The 22,824-nt window shown below is 40.7% G+C and overlaps 1 protein-coding gene across 1 annotated transcript in view; it reads right to left on the minus strand.

Annotated features, from left to right (window-relative positions):
• Window positions 1–22,824, minus strand: part of LOC122802503 (multidrug resistance-associated protein 1-like) — a 1,262,326-nt gene that overhangs the window by 146,540 nt on the left and 1,092,962 nt on the right. Inside the window, exon 23 of the mRNA XM_044072155.1 lies at window positions 3,618–3,719. Within this exon, the coding sequence (XP_043928090.1) occupies window positions 3,618–3,719 (102 nt within the window). The remainder of the gene's footprint in view (window positions 1–3,617; window positions 3,720–22,824) is intronic.

Consider the following 22,824-nt stretch of genomic DNA (forward strand, 5'->3'; position numbering starts at 1 on the left):
AACCTAAAATACCTCACTGGTATTGTACTTTGCGGGGCATATTCCAACACTGCCACAGCAGTGGGGGGTGAGGAGGATCCAAAAGGTTTGTGTTAGAGATATGTGGAAACGTAAGGAGCTTAGCACTGGGAAAGTGAGAATGAGTGCCAGCGAGAAGTGTGCAAGGGAACCTTTGTGTGGCCGCAGTGAAGCTAACATACATGGGAATTGGCAGTACAGGCAGTAGGGCTGGGTTAAATGGGAGAAGAAGGTGATATGGGAAAGGAAAGCTAGCTTTTAACATCTATTTACTTTTTTATTTATTACTATTTGACAACTGGATAAGTGAACTGGCCAACTGACCCTCTTCAGCCATGACCCAGACTCCCAAGGAGCAGAATAAAGGCAAAACATGGATGTTAACAGGAATATTTACATTTACAATAAAGGTGTATACATTCAGTGGTTTTATATACAGTAAAATTAAACATGGCATGTTTGCGCTTAGGCAGACTTAAAAGAACAAAGTTAATTTATGTACATTTTATCCTTCATTAGATTCATTAAGTACATGTTCTTTTAGTTTAGCCATAAAGCTACTGTGTTTGTTGTTTTCTTACTTCACCTGGAAGATGATTCTATATTATTGGGCCCTGCCTGGGAAACACCTTTTCACAAATTGCAGGTTAGAAGCTATGTAGGACAAGTAGAAAGGTGAACAGAAAAAAGAGCTAGTTAAGAGAGTTGGGAAACCATTCCTAAATTCTGTCACTGAAGGGGAGACGGGGGAGGCTTGAGAAACAGGAAGGAAAGAAGAGGAGGAAACCAACAGTTGTTTGGAGAAGAAAAGGGAGCGCTCCGGCGGTGGAGAACAGGATAGTGCAAATATATATGGATACAGAGAGACACAGACATCCAGGGCTGAAAGAGGAAGAAAGGCAGGGAATGTAAAGATGTTAGCCAATGCTGGATGAACCAGGGTTTTAGAAAAAGGTGTGGAAAAGAACTGTAACAATAAAATGGGTGGGGCCAGTAGAGACATGCATAACTGCTTGTTGTGGAGATGATGTCACACTGGTAAGGGTACAGCCAGAAAGATGGAACCAGTTGCATGAGTTAGTGAAGTCTTGGGAAGAAAGAGTGGACCACTGCACATGTGGTGGGATTACAGAGGAATGGTGAAACCTTGGGGAAAAGGTTTTAGGGATGCTGGAGGGAAGATGTTGATGAAGGAAGGGATGATTTGGTTATTGTGCTTATTTTTTAGACAAACAGGGAACTTAAAGAGTCGTCAACAGATGAAACAAAGGACATTGTGCTGGTAGCTGCACAGTGCTGATACACAGGATGGAATGGGAATGTGGGGAAAACAAAGGACAGAAGAAAGAGAAGAATAACCACTGGGTAGTAAAATAATGCGAGGAGAGGGATGGAAAGGGGAGTGAGAGGGGCCTTTAGTCTTCCAGAAGTGAGAAGCCAACACAGCAATACCCTGTAATGTGGTGCACAGTTGTAACTACGGGGCAGTGACAGAAGGTAACGGTGAAGAGAGTTTAGTCTTACGAAGTAGAACAGAAAGACATGCAGGGAGGGACAAAGTATTATTAGGAAGATAGTCGGCAAGAGAAATAAACATCATGTGACCAGTATATGCACGGAGGGACAAAGTATTATTAGGAAGATAGTCGGCAAGAGAAATAAACATCATGTGACCAGTATATGCAGGGAGGAACAAAGTATTATTAGGAAGATAGTCGGCAAGAGAAATAAACATCATGTGACCAGTATATGCAGGGAGGGACAAAGTATTATTAGGAAGATAGTCGGCAAGAGAAATAAACATCATGTGACCAGTATATGCAGGGAGGGACAAAGTATTATTAGGAAGATAGTCGGCAAGAGAAATAAACATCATGTGACCAGTATAATTAAGGATGTGGAAGCCCAGAGTGGGTGGCAGGAACTCTGGTAAGCCAGCAATATGGAGAAGATGAGGGGCCTGTCAGATGAGGACTGTAAACGTCAAGCTAGCATGTAGCTCTCACATGTAGACATCCTCTTTCTCTTGTATAGTGCATAACATTTTGTGCCCCTAAAACAAAGCTTTGGTGTAAACATCCCTGCTTTCCCTGTACTAAGGCTTATAACTTGAGACTCTATCCCTTTTGAACTCAGGCAAACATCCTCTTTCTCTTGTATAGTGCATAACATTTTGTGCCCCTAAAACAAAGCTTCGGTGTAAACATCCCTGCTTTCCCTGTACTAAGGCTTATAACTTGAGACTCTATCCCTTTTGAACTCAGGCAAACAACCTCTTACAAAAAATTTTGATCACAAGTAAAAAAAATATCCCAAATACAACTGAATGCAAATAGCCGATACCATCTGACATAACCCAGTTGTAACATACACTACCAAGCATCACAGCCATAGCTGGCTCATCTAGTGTCCAGTGCCCTTCCCCAGTCTGGTGCTCCTCAATTCTTTACTAAAAAGGAGGCGGTTTCAGTCAGCTGATCATCTCCGCATAAGCAGAAACTGGCCATAACCAGGAATGAAGGATTTTGTCAACCCAAGCTGGTAACTCTTAACAGTGTGTGAATGGAAGCACATAAAGGTGTGGACACAGTGCTGGAGGCCCCACAATGACAAACTTGATTATGTGAGAGTTTTGGCCTTACTATAAATGCCCTCAATCCTCCCAATAGGCAGCTGGTCAACATGTATGGCTGTAACAAACACATGTGTCTGAGACATCCAGTGATCCCCCGAGTCTTGAGATTTCAATAGGCAGCTAATCAGCAGGCATGGCTGTAACAAACACATGGTGTCTGAGACATCCAGTGATCCCCCGAGTCTTGAGATTCCAATAGGCAGCTGGTCAGCAGGCATGGCTGTAACAAACACATGGTGTCTGAGACATCCAGTGATCCCCCAAGTCTTGAGATTCCAATAGGGAGCTGGTCAGCAAGAATGGCTGTAACAAACATATGTCTGAGACATCCAGTGAACACTATTACAATGTGAACTTATAACACCGATCCTAAAGAAGGGTGCTACCTGGAAGCTGGCTATGCAGAGGAATACAAATCTATTAGACAGCAGATTTAGATGGTGGAGACATTGTACTTCACAAGTAATACAACTACTACACAACAACAGAATCTGATAGATATATATTGATCTGCCATGTGATGTCAAAAAATGTCATCCCTGATGTCAACAACAGTACTTTTTTAACAGAGATTGCTTCTAGGTTTGGAATATAATTTTCTTTAAGCTCTGCTGACCGTGTAGTTAATAACTTAATTGTGTGGCCGCAGGTATTACAGCCCCATACATGGGGTGGCAAAGAACAGGGTCTTAGCAACTGTAAAAAAAACAATGGATACTTACATGTTTTCATCTTGCTGATGACATTTTTTTGACTAGTTGGGGGAGTCTTAGTCAAAGGTTAGACACTGACAGTCATGCATCTTTCACTGTGATGTTCTTGTTAGTTGTACTGTTCTGTGTCTTTTAGAAGTCCACAAAGAATGTTTTACAAAATGCTTAAAAATCTATTAAACAGAAAGATGACTGAATTATTCATTAACAATTCCATAAATATGATGTGGATAACTAATGAGATACATTACCTCTTTTTTCATTCCAGAGTATTCACAAACTCTCTCAATGGCAACAGCATTCGTTTCAATTTCACAGGCTTTACGGACCCAGAAGTTTAAAGTCTGTGTAATCTGCAATACATCAGTGTGTTGATTAAAACATACATACACACTTAGGTTTATGAAACAAAGTAATAGGTTTAAGTGTTAAATGATACAGTTTTAATGCAGACAATAAGCGCTGCCCCACCCCATCACATAATCCAATAACATGAAACATGGCAACAGGTTTGTTAAATGATACAGTTTTAATGCAGACAATAAGTGCTGTCCCACTCCATCATATAATCCAATAGCACTTCTTCACTCTGTTTATTTTCTTCTGCTACTGCTTCATGTCTTAGCCTAGACAGAGAAAAACAGCCATTTTTTGTAGTTGAGTCCTAAGATCATGCCACCCAACTCAAAGGCATGTATAAATGAATCTTTATAAGCCCTTAAAGAAGACTGTCTAAGAAAAGCCCCAGGGTAGAACAGAGAAATGAAGCAACTTGTCTGGGGATGCAGCTATCCCGATCGTTCTCAGTTCCTTTATATGCCACAGCCAATACTATTGTTCTAAACAGTTTTTAATATAGTTTGGTGATGTCGTATTGCTTACTTTTACATTAAGCATTTTAATAAATTTGAATTTGAGCCCCAACTATGAGCCACGTCCTGATGTCCTTCGTCTCCTCACTGCTTCTGCTTTGTGACCACTGTGTTGCTTTTCTTTGCCAACATTGTTTTGCTCACTTTCATTCAGAGGACTGGAAAACTGTAGCGACAACTACCGCTGACTATTTTTTCAAGTTGCTACTCCTGCAACTAATTATCGCAGGATTTTATATCACACCTATTAAATCACTGACGTTTCATCTGAATATCTTGAGCATTTTAATCAAAACAGATCTGATCTCATGGTAGCAACAAAAATGCATAGCTATATAAACAGTCCAAATATCTGCAGTTTTCTGAAAGAGACTCCTGAAGGACATCCTACTACTTGAATCACAGTTGCCATTCACTCCTCACAGAGCTATATATCTCAGCTCATGGTCACAGTCGCGGGAGCTGTTTGCTCGGTGTCCCCCTTCTGGCATCAACTCCTTCTACAGCAACAACAGTGCTGAGACTTGACCTGCCATAAATCATTTCTGCTACTCCCCTACTTTCTAATAATGTAATATGACTACATATGTCTACAAGGATGGGAGGAGGTTAAAGGATCTCCTACAGAAGTACCTCCAGAACATGCACAGATATGATGTTTACTCGCCTAGCTACACTAATTCTGAGAAGACGCTTGCACTGTGTGGTACTAATGACACAGAATGAGAAACAGTAATGTGTGTTATAGAGGGAAAACAGATGGGCTGTTACAATTGCTCATGACAGAATGCTCTGAAGGAAACTCCTGCCAAGGAAAACAATGCTCCTAAAATGCCGACCCAAGCTACAGTGTGATCAGGTGTATGCACCATTAGCAAATTCATGAAACAGCTACCAATACACCACCTTAGAAAGGGAGAACCAATATGATGCTGACAGAATGAAATGCAATTATTTGTCCACAAGGATGTATCTTTGGGTACCGACTCCCTTTCATTACCTGAGACAAATGGGATGAACAACAGATACAGCCTGAAGAAATAATTTTGAAGTGGGAGACCAGGTGCCGTAACAGTGCATCTGAACTGGGGGATCAGGTGCTGTTACAATGTATCTGAAGTGGGGGATCAGGTGCTGCCATAGGGTATTAGAAGTGGGGGATCAGGTGCTGCCACAGGGTATCTGAAGTGGGGATCAGGTACTGCCACAGGGTATCTGAAGTGGGGGATCAGGTGCTGCTACAGGGTATCTGAAGTGGGGGATCAGGTGCTGTTACAATGTATCAGATGTGGGGGTGTTGTTACAGTGTATCTGGAGTGGGAGATAGGGTGCTGCCACAGTGTAATTGAAATGGAGGATCAGGTGCTGCTATAAGGTACCTGAAGTGGGGGATCGGATGCTGGTACAGTGTATCTGGAGTGGGGGATCAGGTGCTGTTACAATGTATCAGAAGTGGGGGTGTTGTTACAGTGTATCTGAAGTGGGGGATCATGTGCTGTTACAATGTATCAGAAGTGGGGGTGTTTTTACAGTATATCTGAAGTGGGGGATAAGGTGCTGTTACAATGTATCAGAAGTGGGGGTGTTGTTACAGTGTATCTGAAGTGGGGGATCGGATGCTGGTACAGTGTATGTGGAGTGGGGGATCGGATGCTGGTACAGTGTATCTGAAGTGGGGGATCGGATGCTGGTACAGTGTATCTGGAGTGGGGGATTAGGTGCTGTTACAATGTATCAGAAGTGGGGGTGTTGTTACAGTGTATCTGAAGTGGGGGATCAGGTGCTGTTACAATGTATCAGAAGTGAGGGTGTTGTTACAGTGTATCTGAAATGGGGGATTGGATGCTGGTACAGTGTATCTGGAGTGGTGGATCAGATGCTGGTACAGTGTATCTGAAGTGGGGGATTGGATGCTGGTACAGTGTATCTGGAGTGGGGGATCGGATGCTGGTACAATGTATCAGAAGTGGGGTGTTGTTACAGTGTATCTGAAGTGGGGGATCAGGTGCTGTTACAATGTATCAGAAGTGGGGGTGTTGTTGCAGTGTATCTGGAGTGGGGGATCGGATGCTGGTACAGTGTATCTGAAGTGGGTGATCAGATGCTGGTACAGTGTATCTGGAGTAGGCGATCGGATGCTGGTACAGTGTATCTGGAGTGGGGGATCGGATGCTGGTACAGTGTATCTGTAGTGGGGTATCAGGTGTTGTTACAATGTATCAGAAGTGGGGGTGTTGTAACAGTGTATCTGAAGTGGGGGATCGGATGCTGGTACAGTGTATCTGGAGTGGGGGATCGGATGCTGGTACAGTGTATCTGGAGTGGGGGATCAGGTGCTGTTACAATGTATCAGAAGTGGGGGTGTTGTTACAGTGTATCTGAAGTGGGGGATCAGGTGCTGTTACAATGTATCAGAAGTGAGGGTGTTGTTACAGTGTATCTGAAGTGGGGGATCAGGTGCTGTTATAATGTATCAGAAATGGGGGTGTTGTTACAGTGCATCTGAAGTGGGGGATCAGGTGCTGTTACGATGTATCAGAAGTGGGGGTGTTGTTACAGTGTATTTGAAGTGGGGGATCAGGTGCTGTTACAATGTATCAGAAGTGGGGGATCAGGTGCTGTTACAATGTATCAGAATTGGGGGTGTTGTTACAGGTTATCTGAAGTGGGGGATCATGCAGTGCAACTAAAGTCATTCACTCATCCATTTTTTGAGCCGCCACAAAAAACAGCAAAAAGATAAGACATTGGTTTAAGGCAGGGGTCTGCAAACTGCGGCTCTGGAGTCGAATATGGCTTTTCCACCCCCTCTGCAGTGGCTCCCTGTAGTTTTGAAAAATAATGGCCACTCTGCTGCACAACACACACATACACAGAGTGATTGAGCGACGGACTTTAAATATTGCTCTAATAAACTTAGAAACTTGCTAGAATAACACTGTTTCTGTTGCCAAGAACTCCACACACACTGACACCAGTGGAGTGATGCCCTGGCAGCAACAGCATCTCCTGAAAGGTTTCTGTACCTCTCTTACCTCTCAAACTCTTACCATAAGAAATCTGGACAGAGTCACAAATAAAGAGGAACAAAGGAGCAAAAATAGGGACAGACTTTAAATATTGCTTTTATAAACAGAAACTTGCTAGAATAAAATGGATTCTGTTAACATACATTTTCCACATATACACAGACACACACACACACACACACACACGCACACATGCGCACACGCGCACACGCGCACACACACACACACACACACACACACACACACACACGCACACACACACACACACACACACACACACACACACACACACACACACACACACACACACACACACACACACATACCTCTCAACTGTGTAGATTTTGAGTTTCAGACTCCATACCCTTCAGAAAATTAATGGTAATGCAAAATCTATTATTCTATCAACTTTCTAAGTTTGTAAGAGCAATATTTAAAAAGTATCCCTACTCTTGGGCCTTTGTGCCCCATTATTTATGGCTTTTTCCAGATTTCTTGTTCTAAGAGGTTGAGAAATGCAACATACATACATACATACACACACACACACACACACACACACACACACACACACACACACATATAGAGATCAACCAATCCCAACAAAGGAACAAAAATAGGGACGGATTTTAAATATTGCTCTTATAAACGCAGTTCTTTTATATTTAATATAATAACTATATATAAAACTTTATACACTGTGTTATCTTCATTTTAGGAATCAAATAGGTTTTGTGGCTCCCAATGAATTTTATTTGGTGGGAGAGGGGCCAAAAATGGCTATTTTAATAGTGGAGGTTGCAGACCCCTGGTTTAAGGAACCCTAAGTAAGTAGATTTGGAAAGAAAACAGTGAGTAGTCATCAGAGATACAATCCCTATGGAAAATTAAATAAATAAATAACTAAGGCCGTTTACACATCACAGCCTCAAAGTCATTTTAAGATCTTTCTGTCAGAAATGACCATAACTGGAAGCGAGAGACAACTTCCAGAATACAAACCTGAGCACTTCAAAGGAGGCAGACATAAAATAAGGAAGTGGAAAGTATTGTACATTATACAATAAACAGCTTTTATACCAGATAAAATGATAAATAAGAAACCTAATAAAGAATTGTTACATTTCCTATGGTATCCCACCAAGCCTAGAGCTGGCTACATTAATCATATCAGATCATGGGATAGAGGAGGTATTGGGTTTCCGAATATAGAAAACTATGCAGTGGCATCAACTCTTAAAACCAGTTTATTCCAGTTGGAGAATAATGGTGAGGGACCTGGGCACACAGGTTGACAGCAGTCTTACTGTGACCACCATGTCTCCACACTGGTAGGAAGGGCATTCTATATTGCTCATCTCATAAGAAAGGGCACTGCATCCAGAACAAAAAAGAAGTTATAACCTCTCTGCACTCTTTCCTTATCAGGCCAATAACTGAGCACAATGCCCCTTTTGGTAGGTTCATAGTTTAGTACTAAGCTAACTGCCCTTGTGAGCCATTTTAAGCCTAGCCAATTATCCCTTGTGAGACTCAAACCCTGCACCTTGTGTTTGTAAGGCAAACACCTTAGTTTTGGGCATATACTTAGGACTATTGTCTTGTTTTCTGAATTGCAATATTTCATCCTTGATCCCCCATTTCAGATACGTTTATCCCACAAGCACTCAGACCAGATCATCTTAGCCATTAATCCACCCTCCCTACTCCCAACAAGGTATGTACCTTTCCAAGCACCTGTAGCGACTGGAGAGACCACAAAGATTCCTCGCAAGGAAAATTCAAGGTCTTCAGCATCTGTGCTATGAGGATTGTCTGAAATCAATGTCAATTTATTCTGTTTCATACAGACTACTCAGAGGTGATCTCTGCCTTGCATATAAGGTGATTGTTGACTTTGCTTTATTGGAAATGCTGCATATCCATAAGTTAAATGGTACACAGGCTACTCGCTCTAATGGACTTAACCTTAATAGAACTTGCTGGAGGGACAGATTTATCTCCCAGAGATTACCACACCTTTGGAATAAACTCCCAATTCATATCAAGCAAAGCACCTCATTGTCCCTCTTCAAACACAATCTGGACGTTTGGATGGGTAACCATAAATTCACCCCAGCGGTTCTACCTATGTCCCTCTTGGACAGGGGTGACAGGTACTGATCATGCAAATAAGGATAAAACTTGGCTAGGTTTGTAAGGGCACTAGGGTCATTAGCCTAGTAACCTTCTATGATCGTATGATCCTATGCTCAGTGGAAAAGGATTCACACAATTATATGTGAAGAATGAAACCTCAAACCTATTCTCTCAACATTAGAAAATTTAAATAACAAAATGCTATGGGTAGTCAAAAATTGCATTAATGATCCTCCAAAGAAATCAACAAAATCAGAATACATTAACTTGATATTAAAATATTTTAAAACTATATTAAAGCTCTTCCAAAGACATCAGCAAAATCAGAATATATTAATTTGATGTTAAAATATTTTAAAAAATATATTAACTTTCTTCCAAAGAAATTACCAAAATCAGACTACATTAACTTGATATTAAAATATTTAAAAATATTTAAAAAACTCTGTTATTAAACACAGTTTACTTTATTCCCCACAGCAAACATAAATGGGTTTTCTGACAGCAATATTCACAACAAAATGTTAAAATTAAAGCTAAATAATTTTATACACTGGTCTGAGTGCTTGTGGGATAAACGTATCTGAAATGGGGGATCAAGGATGAAACAATGCAATTCATAAAACAAGACAATAGTCCTAAGTATATGCTCAAAACTTAAAGAAAAAAGAACTTGATGCCAGAGACTCGCATGGAGACATCCAAAGTTATTAGAATTTTATCTTTTAATAATGAATAATGTGGAATATATATAACCATCTTCATCAAAACTTTACAGGTTAAATGTTGATCTTAATATTAAATGTAGTATAGATATTAGGATTTTATTACTCATTTCAGTCTTTAAGACATTACCAATAAAGATACAACGCACTTAATTTTGAAATTCATAAGTCAACAATATCCATCTTCTTTTGGAAAGTTGTTTCACAGACTATACATTAACCTCATAAAAACAGTATGAATTGTAAAACTAATGAAGTTAAATGTTGTAAATGTGATCACATTTTAATAGCAGCCTAGTATATATTTTTAAAATGTGAAAAAAAAAAACGTTAAATCCTGTAAAGACATTCAGTCATTCTTTAAAGTGTTTTGGAATGAAAAATGTGTACTTACAGAAACTTTGATATTAACAAGTGCTCCAGTTCTTAAATGTATAAATACTTCAGAATATCTCTTACTGCGGACAGTACTAGCAATCGAAAAGGAGATAATCACCATTAACTCGAATTTTAAATCTAATCCTAGTTTAATGTGTTATTTGAATTAGTTATATTAACTGAACACCAAAAATAAATGAATGTTACATGTTGGAAGTACAAATGTGAATTTGCCCAACTTCAAGTACTGGATTAAATTAAAAATATTATTGGATATGTATATTTAAACATATGAGTGTCAGCTATAATAGAGAAAAATAAATTTTCGCTATTTTAATTTCCAATGTGATTTTTGTTTTAAATTTGTAAATACTGTATATAATTATATTGTTATTGTTGTTAAAATAATTTTTTTCTCAAATAAAAAGATAAAAGAAAAATTAATTTACATGCAAACAGAATAACATGTAATGCACAACTGGCTTTCTACCAGCATATAATACATCTGCCTTCTATACTAATACAGCTTATAACTATACCAATGTGGACAAGTGGGACCTGAAAGAAACAGTATCTGTTGACTTGCGCCAAACATTTCAGGCTAGTTGATCACATCCTTATAAAAACAAAAACTAGAAAAAATAGGCTTCTGACAACACATGTACATCATGGCACAAAACTTATCTCAGGAAAAAGGCTAACAAAGTCCATTTCCAAAGCACACTGTAATAAATCAAACATCTTAAGTACCCATTACCAGCAAACCTCCAACAACATAAGATCATCTCTTACTCCAGAGATCAATAAATAATATCACACACAAAGAAACATCCACAACAGCAACTTCGACAGCTTTGCCAGATGTTCCACTCCCATAAACTCCTAGCAAATCCCCATTAAAAAAGGGTTATTCAGTACACTTCACAGACAAACAAATACCAGGCCCATACTCTTAACACATCCTGGGAATAACAAAAGTTTCTCTTTACAAGTTGAGAAATACATAGTCATCTACCTGGAATAACATCTGTAATTTATGAACCACAGCTATTTCAAAGGTCCATACTGACTTAAAGTTTACTTAGAAATTTGCAAGTCACCATATTGTGGACTGTTGAAAACATACTATCAAAATATTATCTTTACACAGCTGGAATATTCACTATCACTTATAGCTCTAAATAACTATTGAAAAACCAGTCTACTTTAAAGGCTCAATGTAAATTGCACTGAGTCATAACCTTTTTTTGATGACTGCATATACCACTGCTACCTGTTATCATATGCAAAGACCCATCCAATACGTGTAGCACTTAATTGCAAGCACTGTACTCTCTACATACTTCTCAATAATTAATTTTGCCTACCACCAGCTAACAATTAACCATAAATGCAAAACACTACCCGTTAATAAAGCATATACCCCTGGTGCACATGACCCTATTCAGCCTCAATTTAAAATAAACACCAGAGAGCATAGCATTTCCATACTAGTACCAGAAATATGGATCCACAACAAAACCACTTTTGCTTCATTTAAAAAAAATCCTTTCTTGATCATTTTCATTTTTCTTCTAAATTTAGTTCACAGGTTCATAGGGTCATAGGTTCATAGGTCAGTACTAGGCTATCGGCCCTAGGGCTTATACAAGCCTAGCCATAACAATTCTCTGGATATTTCTTCCCACAGTATTTACTTCCCTGGACCCCTGTCTAGCAGGGCAACTGATGTGATCCCTGGGGTGAATTTCCTGTCTCCCATCCAATCATCAAGGTTCCTTTTGAAGAGGGCCATGGAGGCCCTCTGCTTGACATGTATGGGCAGTCTATTCCAGAGTATGGGGAGTCTCTGGGTCAGGAACCTATCCCTCCAGCATGTTTTGTTCATTGTGATGACAAGGGTTAGATCCCTGGAGTGTGTGGCTCTGAGGGATTGGGATTTCTTTAAGTGGAGCATGTCCAACAGCTCAGGGTTTGACATAGCCTTTTATGTTAAGCAGAGATCACCTCTGAGTAGACGATATGCCACAGAGCATAGCTGGAGTTTTTTTAGATGGTTAGCATAGGGCATCTGCTTTAGGCCTGTGATTCTTTTAGTGAGGTATTTCTGCGGCCTTTCCAGCTGTTGCAGATGTCTTGTGAGGTACATACCAAATGGGGCGTTGTACTCTATAATGGGTCTAATGAGGGATGAGTACAGTGGGACAATGACCTCCTTTTTTCTGGATGAAAAGCCTTGCTTTTACCAAATCCCCAAATGACAAAGTTAATGTAGTACAACTTTTATATACTATAAATTATTGTAAACCTGTGTGGTTGTCATCCTATAAATTATTGTAAACCTGTGTGGTTGTCAATCTACAAAATTTAGAATTACTGTTATGAGTGAGTGTATAGGCTGACTCTGTATACAGTGATTTATGACTGTGTATATACTCTCTGTATACAATGATGTATATTTGTCACAATGTTTCACACTTGCTTGCTTTTAAATGATAGTTGACTGTTTACTGAATGTATTGAATGTAAACATATTAATAGCCATCAAGTCACTCTGTAACTTGGGCTGAAGGAAAAGGTCAATTTGACCAGCCCACCTACCAAATTGACAAATGGAAATAAAATAAAAATGAAAAAAAATAAAATGGTCCACCACTTCATGATCCAATATGAGCATCTAAAGGAGGTCTGTGAATTTATGGTGACCCTGAACCTGCTGATACCTCACGGCCCATAGCACTATCACTATCCTCAGGTGTGCTGGTGGTACCATGAAGATGGTGGCAGAACATCAAGCCCCGAACTGGATTATGAGCTGCACCCTCAGCTACCTGGATGGCCATTGCTAAGACATTCTATGCCCTCTCCAAGGGCAAGAAAATGGACAGTGGAGAAAGTCTAGCTCAATAAAAGTCTTTTTCTGAACCAAGATCAGGACAATTTATTGTCACCCTAGTGACTGCATCCAAGGGAAAATCCACAAAAGAAATGCATCAATAGAGCCCCTGGACATGGCCAATAGAAGGAACACCAGACAAGACTTCTCCTTCAAGGATTTGGCCAACATCTTGGTGAAACATTGGAGTACTAAGGAAAACCCAAACAGCAACAACTACAGGAACCCCTCATGTGGACCCCAGCTGTTAATGTATGACAAGCCATAAGTAATATCCACTGACACCATTTAAGGTGTCCTGTGGAAGCACAGCCATAATGTTCTGCATTGTAACTACCCAAAACTGAACATAATAGGTAAAGGACAGAAATTGTTTATCCCCCTTGAAGCAGGAAGGGTTAGCTGTATGACCAAAACCCTACTCCCATCCATACCCACCCTCAGAGAAAGATGATAAGAAAATGCCTTGTCAGTTCTATCTCCTTCTGGCCAGCTCCAGCAAGCACCACAAATGGACTTGGGTCACCTGGGTCATAACATGATTTTATCACCTATATGCCAGTGGAACTGCCCAAAAAAGAGCGCTCAGTGTCTTGTTCCTGAGCTCCTCTGCTAAAGAGTACAATGTTTGCCATGCCTCCCTGCTCAGGTACACACACGAGTGTGTGAAACTAACTAAAGAATCAGCTAAGATATATTTGTAGAGGGACATGTGGTGTCTTGTGGAAACTGTACTCAACATGTTGACTCTCTGCCACTTCTAGGAATCTTTTATTTATCGGTTGTTGACCAGGTTAGTCTCACTAAGATAGTGGCTTTTTTTAAGGAAGACCCGAATTGGTATTTACACTACTAGGGAAAAACTGGCTACATCACTGGGGAACTTCCCCTATTCTTGGTAGATGGGGAAGAGTTTGTGTGTTACACATCCTGACTTCCTGTTTCCTGTCCAGGCACGGAGGCAGCCAGAAGGGAAAGGAAGAAAACATGGCTGATTCAGCCTTTGCTGAAACTGGAGTGAAAGTTGCTGAAAATGTAGTTAAAGTGGTAGAATTGCTACCAGAAGTTTTTTTCTGATGATTTTGGTGCAGAAAAAAAACAATGATATTGCAGGAAAGGGAGACTGTAGCTGAAACAGAGATGGATTCAGAGAAAAACTTTCAGAGAACACAGTTTGAAGGAGAGATAGTTACCCCTGAAAAATGCATAATTACAACCCTACAATCGAGGGGGAGTGTTGCAGGATGATTATTTGTAAGAAATGGTAAACCAAAGTGAACTAGAAAATTGCAATTTCATGGAGTGGCACCATGAAAAAAAAAATAGAAGAAAAAGGAGAAGAAGAGACTGTGCCAGAGAAAGTTCCAGAGACAAAAACCTAAGTACAAACTGTAGGAGAAGGAACAAAGAAGAAAGCAGAAATAAAAGAAACAAAAAAAGCATATAGTATGTGTGAGCAGTAGAAAAGAACGTTTGGACAGGTATGAGGTTTGGGACTCTATCATAGCACCTTTGGGTGTCAAAGCAAATGAGATAAGAGCATTTATTTTAATTAATGAGACATTTTATGACTTGATATTTGAGACTGGGCAGGGCATGGAATTTTTTTGGGTGCATATAAACAAAAAAAAAATATTTATCCGTGGTCAGAATATGGTGTGCAGGTTTTTTAGAGACAAACAAAAAAAGAATATTGATACAGTTTAGAACTGAAGTTGAAGCAAAAGAACTGAAAGACCATTTGTTAACTATATGTACAGAAGTAATAGACACTACAAAAATATATGATAATATCATTACTGGAGCCTTCCTGTGTCCTGACAGAGTGCTCTTCAAGCTATCTGGAGATATACAGAGCCGAGTATATTTTTCTGGCACTTCAGAGAGAGAGAAGTCTGCAATAAACTGTTTTTTGGTGGATCCTACTTCGTTGTTTTTTCCTTTTGGTGTGCTTTTGGTTGTGCCATTGTGTACTGGTAATTGTTGATTGACTTCTTCTATATCACTGCTGGCTGACTTCAGAGTTGTGCACTGTTATTTTTGCTTCACTGTATAGTTTTTCAGATCTCTGCTGAAGGTGTTGGTTTCCCCTACCCACCCTATTCCTGTCTTGTTTGTTTAAATTTGGAAGCTTCTGCAGTTGCCTGCCCCCCACTGTAGATTTGATCTGGGACACTCCCCCCAGCCCCATCTCTTTACCTCATTCTACCTAATAGACTCCTTCTGCACTTGTTTTTAGTCATTTTTAATTTAATTGCATTTTTAAACTGTTTGGTCTAACATTGCTACATACTCAATTGTGCTAACTTGCACTGCATTTGAATTGTTTTTACTGCTGTTTTAGCTACTTTTCTGTATTACAAAAAAAAAAAATCTGAGCCTGCTTCCTACCTTTCCTGTCACTAGTGTAGTCCATATTCAGATTTGCTGTATCCAGGACTGTATGTAAGCTTCTGAGCCCCCCAAGCTTTCTGTGTTGGAGGGAAGCCTTCAAGCTTATCAATGGGAGTGGTAAGCACTAGGTAACCTGTCTACCACATAAGGAGGGGTTCTGGCCCAGAAATTGTAGTTATTGGCCGTTTGGGCAGTTTTTAGTTTTAGCACTTGAATTTGCTTAATCATAGGTTTATAGGTTCATACTAGTCTATCTGCCCTAGGCCATTTAGAAGCCTAGCCAGAGTGTGTTTGGCTTTCGCCACCCATTTTAAATTAATTTTGCTATGCCCTTTTTCGAGGTTAGTATACTGTGCCTCTGTCTAACAGTAACACAGAAGTGATACCCGGGGTAAACCTACGATCTCCCATCCACTCATCAAGATTCCTCTTGAAGAGAGTCAATGAGGGACTCTGCCTAACCTGGACTGGGATTTTATTCCAGAGTGAAGGGAGCCTCTGGGTTATGAATCTGTCCCTCCAGCATGTCCTATTTATTTCAGTGCTGAGGTTCAAGTCTCTCAAGCGTGTAGCTCGATGAGATTTGGATTTTCTGAGGTGCAGCATGTCCATTAATTCTGGGTTGGACATGGCTTTATACATCAGGCACAGATCGCCTCTGAGCAGGCGGTATGCCATTGAGTAGAGCTGGAGTTTCCTTAACCGGGCAGAATGGCATCTGTTTGAGCCCTTTGATCCTCTTGGTGAGGTACCTTTGGGGTCTTTGCAGTTGCTGCGGGTGTCTGGTAAGGTACATCCCAAAAGGGGCATTGTACTCAATTATGGGCCTGATGAGGGATGAGTAAAGAGGCACGATGACCTCCCCTGATCTAGATGTGAATCCCTTCATGATTAGGTGGGCTATATAAAATGTTTTTCTAACCACTTTGGCCACGTGGTTGTCACATGAGAGATTGTTATTAACTTGGGTCCCCAGGTCCCTAATTACTTCTTCTGTATTTAATGGATTACCACCTATGTGGTAATTTGTGGGCACTTTGTTTTTGCCAAAGGGGATGACTATACACTTTTTGGCGTTTAGTTTGAGGCCATGGCTCTGGTACCAGCTGTCTGTTTCTATGAGGCCCTTTTGGAGGATGCTTGAGTCGGTTGGAGAGTCGATTATGGTTCAGTTTGCAGTCATCTGCGAACTTCACAGCCACAGTCCTTCCGTGTTGGCCTATACCTCCGAGAAGTATATACCGAACAAGAGAGGTCCCAGGACTGAGCCTTGTGGGATACCACTTGTAACTGGTTTGGAGTCTGACATGGCACCAGCAATTTTAACCATGTGGGTTCTGTCCTTGAGCCAGTTTGTAACCCATCTAGTGACATAGGGGTTTATATTTAAGCTGGTGAGCTTATCTATAATGCCCGAGTGGGGTATTGTATCAAAGGCTTTTGCGAGGTCCAGGTAGGCTGTGTGGACCACCTTCCCTCGCCAATGGCCTTAGTGACTGTTTCAAAGAAATCAACCAGGAAAAAGAGGCAGGAACTACGCTTAACAAAGCCAAACTGGGTAGGATCCAGTGTCTGTAGGTCCCCAATATCTTTTATTTAATAGGTCCATGATGATCCTTTCCACAGCTTGCAGACCAAGCTAGTCAGGCTTATGGGGAGATAGTTTCCAGGATCCGCTGAGGCACCACCTTTGTGGAGAGGGACCACTGTTTCTGTCAGCCACTCTTTGGGTACATATCCTGTAGTAAGGCTGAGATTGAAAAGTAGTTTTATGTTTGGGTTTAGCTCTTCTTGAGTTCATGTAGGACCTTGGCCCGCACACCGCCTGGTCCCATTGATGCTGTGTTTTTTGCTTTGGAGAGGGTGTCTCTTACCTGAGCATCTGAGATGTCAGGGGGGGCAGCACTCTGCTGGGATAGATATTTGCCGTTTTGGTGGGGAGGTGGGAGAAGTTTGCACTGAACCTGTCAGCTAGGATGTTGGCAATGTCTGTGGGTTCAGTGTATTTTTTGTCATTTTCGACTAATTCTGAGCATATCTGGGAATTACCACCCAGGTTCCTAACATAACTAAAGAAAGCCTTGTGATTATCCTTAGTGTCCTGTGCAATTTTTCTCTCGAAGCTGGCCTTAGACGATTTTATGAGTGCCTGTAGTTTTTTGCTAATACTGATCAGAGATGCCTTCCCTTTTTGGGATTTTGCTCTATCATGTAGTGACTTCCTCCTTCTATTGTATAGTTTGTTTATGGCTGGGGTCCACCAGACATGGCGTCTGCCTTTGGAGGATTGGGTCTTGGTTTTATTTGGGATTGCATGATTCATGCATTCCTGAAGGTGTTCATAGAATGCGTTTATAAAGGATTCTGCGGTTTGGGCCGTATTTTCCACAGGCCCGGGGGCTTTGAAGGATTCCACCTCGGTTTTGAGGAGTGTGAAATTAGCTTTAGAGAAGTTTTTTCACTGTGGTTTTCTGGGCAGGGGGTGGGGTCGGGATGTGAATATCCAGTGAGATTAGTTTATGCTCTGATCTTACCAGTGAGGGATACACTTCTGGTCTGGAGCATAACAATTAACCATAAATGCAAAACACTACCCGTTAATAAAGCATATACCCCTGGTGCACATGACCCTATTCAGCCTCAATTTAAAATAAACACCAGAGAGCATAGCATTTCCATACTAGTACCAGAAATATGGATCCACAACAAAACCACTTTTGCTTCATTTAAAAAAAATCCTTTCTTGATCATTTTCATTTTTCTTCTAAATTTAGTTCACATGTTCATAGGGTCATAGGTTCATAGGTCAGTACTAGGCTATTGGCCCTAGAGCTTATACAAGCCTAGCCATAACAATTCTCTGGATATTTCTTCCCACAGTATTTACTTCCCTGGACCCCTGTCTAGCAGGGCAACTGATGTGATCCCTGGGGTGAATTTCCTGTCTCCCATCCAATCATCAAGGTTCCTTTTGAAGAGGGCCATGGAGGCGCTCTGTTTGACATGTATGGGCAGTCTATTCCAGAGTATGGGGAGTCTCTGGGTCAGGAACCTATCCTTCCAGCATGTTTTGTTCATTGTGATGACAAGGGTTAGATACCTGGAGTGTGTGGCTCTGAGGGATTGGGATTTCTTTAAGTGGAGCATGTCCAACAGCTCAGGGTTTGACATAGCCTTTTATGTTAAGCAGAGATCACCTCTGAGTAGACGATATGCCACAGAGCATAGCTGGAGTTTTTTTAGATGGTTAGCATAGGGCATCTGCTTTAGGCCTGTGATTCTTTTAGTGAGGTATTTCTGCGGCCTTTCCAGCTGTTGCAGATGTCTTGTGAGGTACATACCAAGCGGGGCGTTGTACTCTATAATGGGTCTAATGAGGGATGAGTACAGTGGGACAATGACCTCCTTTTTTCTGGATGAAAAGCCTTGCTTTTCAAATCCCCAAATGACAAAGTTAATGTAGTACAACTTTTATATACTATAAATTATTGTAAACCTGTGGGGTTGTCATCCTATAAATTATTGTAAACCTGTGTGGTTGTCAATCTACAAAATTTAGAATTACTGTTATGTGTGAGTGTATAGGCTGACTCTGTATACAGTGATTTATGACTGTGTATATACTCTCTGTATACAATGATGTATATTTGTCACAATGTTTCACACTTGCTTGCTTTTAAATGATAGTTGACTGTTTACTGAATGTATTGAATGTAAACATATTAATAGCCATCAAGTCACTCTGTAACTTGGGCTGGGGCTGAAAAGGTCAATTTGACCAGCCCACCTACCAAATTGGCAAATGGAAATAAAATAAAAATGAAAAAAAAATAAAATGGTCCACCACTTCATGATCCAATATAAAGGGGTGAGCATCTAAAGGAGGTCTGTGAATTTATGGTGACCCTGAACCTGCTGATACCTCACGGCCCATAGCACTATCACTATCCTCAGGTGTGCTGGTGGTACCATGAAGATGGTGGCAGAACATCAAGCCCCGAACTGGATTATGAGCTGCACCCTCAGCTACCTGGATGGCCATTGCTAAGACATTCTATGCCCTCTCCAAGGGCAAGAAAATGGACAGTGGAGAAAGTCTAGCTCAATAAAAGTCTTTTTCTGAACCAAGATCAGGACAATTTATTGCCACCCTAGTGACTGCATCCAAGGGAAAATCCACAAAAGAAATGCATCAATAGAGCCCCTGGATATGGCCAATAGAAGGAACACCAGACAAGACTTCTCCTTCAAGGATTTGGCCAACATCTTGGTGAAACATTGGAGTACTAAGGAAAACCCAAACAGCAACAACTACAGGAACCTCTCATGTGGACCCCAGGTGTTAATGTATGACAAGCCATAAGTAATTTCCACTGACACCATTTAAGGTGTCCTGTGGAAGCACAGCCATAATGTTCTGCATTGTAACTACCCAAAACTGAACATAATAGGTAAAGGACAGAAATTGTTTATCCCCCTTGAAGCAGGAAGGGTTAGCTGTATGACCAAAACCCTACTCCCATCCCTACCCACCCTCAGAGAAAGATGATATGAAAATGCCTTGTCAGTTCTTTCTCCTTCTGGCCAGCTCCAGCAAGCACCATAAATGGACTTGGGTCACAACATGATTTTATCACCTATATGCCAGTGGAACTGCCCAAAAAAGAGCGCTCAGTGTTTTGTTCCTGAGCTCCTCCGCTAAAGAGTACAATGTTTGCCATGCCACCCTGCTCAGGTACACACTTGTGTGTGTGAAACTAACTAAAGAATCAGCTAAGATATATTTGTAGAGGGACATGTGGTATCTTGTGGAAACTGTACGCAACATGTTGACTCTCTGCCACTTCTAGGAATCTTTTATTTATCGGTTGTTGACCAGGTTAGTCTCACTAAGATAGTGGCTTTTTTTAGGGAAGACCCGAATTGGTATTTACACTACTAGGGAAAAACTGGCTACAGCACTGGGGAACTTCCCCTATTCTTGGTAGATGGGGAAGAGTTTGTGTGTTACACATCCTGACTTCCTGTTTCCTGTCCAGGCATGGAGGCAGCCAGAAGGGAAAGGAAGAAAACATGGCTGATTCAGCCTTTGCTGAAACTGGAGTGAAAGTTGCTGAAAATGTAGTTAAAGTGGTAGAATTGCTACCAGAAGTTTTTTTCTGATGATTTTGGTGCAGAAAAAACAATGATATTGCAGGAAAGGGAGACTGTAGCTGAAACAGAGATGGATTCAGAGAAAAACTTTCAGAGAACACAGTTTGAAGGAGAGACAGTTACCCCTGAAAAATGCATAATTACGACCCTACAATCGAGGGGGGGTGTTGCAGGATGATTATTTGTAAGAAATGGTAAACCAAAGTGAACTAGAAAATTGCAATTTCATGGAGTGGCACCATGAAAAAAAATAGAAGAAAAAGGAGAAGAAGAGACTGTGCCAGAGAAAGTTCCAGAGACAAAAACCTAAGTACAAACTGTAGGAGAAGGAACAAAGAAGAAAGCAGAAATAAAAGAAACAAAAAAAGCATATAGTATGTGTGAGCAGTAAAACAGAAAGTTTGGACAGGTATGAGGTTTGGGACTCTATCATAGCACCTTTGGGTGTCAAAGCAAATGAGATAAGAGCATTTATTTTAATTAATAAGGAGACATTTTATGACTTGATATTTGAGACTGGGCAGGGCATGGAATTTTTTTGGGTGCATATAAACAAAAGAAAAATATTTATCCGTGGTCAGAATATGGTGTGCAGGTTTTTTAGAGACAAACAAAAAAAGAATATTGATACAGTTTAGAACTGAAGTTGAAGCAAAAGAACTGAAAGACCATTTGTTAACTATATGTACAGAAGTAATAGACACTACAAACATATATGATAATATCATTACTGGAGCCTTCCTGTGTCCTGACAGAGTGCTCTTCAAGCTATCTGGAGATATACAGAGCTGAGTATATTTTTCTGGCACTTCAGAGAGAGAGAAGTCTGCAATAAACTGTTTTTTGGTGGATCCTACTTCGTTGTTTTTTCCTTTTGGTGTGCTTTTGGTTGTGCCATTGTGTACTGGTAATTGTTGATTGACTTCTTCTATATCACTGCTGGCTGACTTCAGAGTTGTGCACTGTTATTTTTGCTTCACTGTATAGTTTTTCAGATCTCTGCTGAAGGTGTTGGTTTCCCCTACCCACCCTATTCCTGTCTTGTTTGTTTAAATTTGGAGGCTTCTGCAGTTGCCTGCCCCCACTGTAGATTTGATCTGGGACACTCCCCCCAGTCCCATCTCTTTACCTCATTCTACCTAATAGACTCCTGCTGCACTTGTTTTTAGTCATTTTTAATTTAATTGCATTTTTAAACTGTTTGGTCTAACATTGCTACATACTCAATTGTGCTAACTTGCACTGCATTTGAATTGTTTTTACTGCTGTTTTAGCTACTTTTCTGTATTACAAAAAAAAAAAAAATCTGAGCCCGCTTCCTACCTTTCCTGTCACTAGTGTAGTCCATATTCAGATTTGCTGTATCCAGGACTGTATGTAAGCTTCTGAGCCCCCCAAGCTTTCTGTGTTGGAGGGAAGCCTTCAAGCTTATCAATGGGAGTGGTAAGCACTAGGTAACCTATCTACCACATAAGGAGGGGTTCTGGCCCAGAAATTGTAGTTATTGGCCGTTTGGGAAGTTTTTAGTTTTAGCACTTGAATTTGCTTATTCATAGGTTCATAGGTTCATACTAGTCTATCTGCCCTAGGGCATTTATAAGCCTAGCCAGAGTGTGTTTGGCTTTCACCACCCATTTTAAATTAATTTTGCTATGCCCTTTTTCGAGGTTAGTATACTGTGCCTCTGTCTAACAGTAACACAGAAGTGATACCCGGGGTAAACCTACGATCTCCCATCCACTCATCAAGATTCCTCTTGAAGAGAGTCAATGAGGGACTCTGCCTAACCTGGACTGGGATTTTATTCCAGAGTGAAGGGAGCCTCTGGGTTATGAATCTGTCCCTCCAGCATGTCCTATTTATTTCAGTGC

This window comes from Protopterus annectens, chromosome 5.part0 (assembly GCF_019279795.1).
Source record: "Protopterus annectens isolate FY-2018-M chromosome 5.part0, PAN1.0, whole genome shotgun sequence".
Classification (NCBI taxonomy): Eukaryota; Metazoa; Chordata; order Ceratodontiformes; family Protopteridae; genus Protopterus; species Protopterus annectens.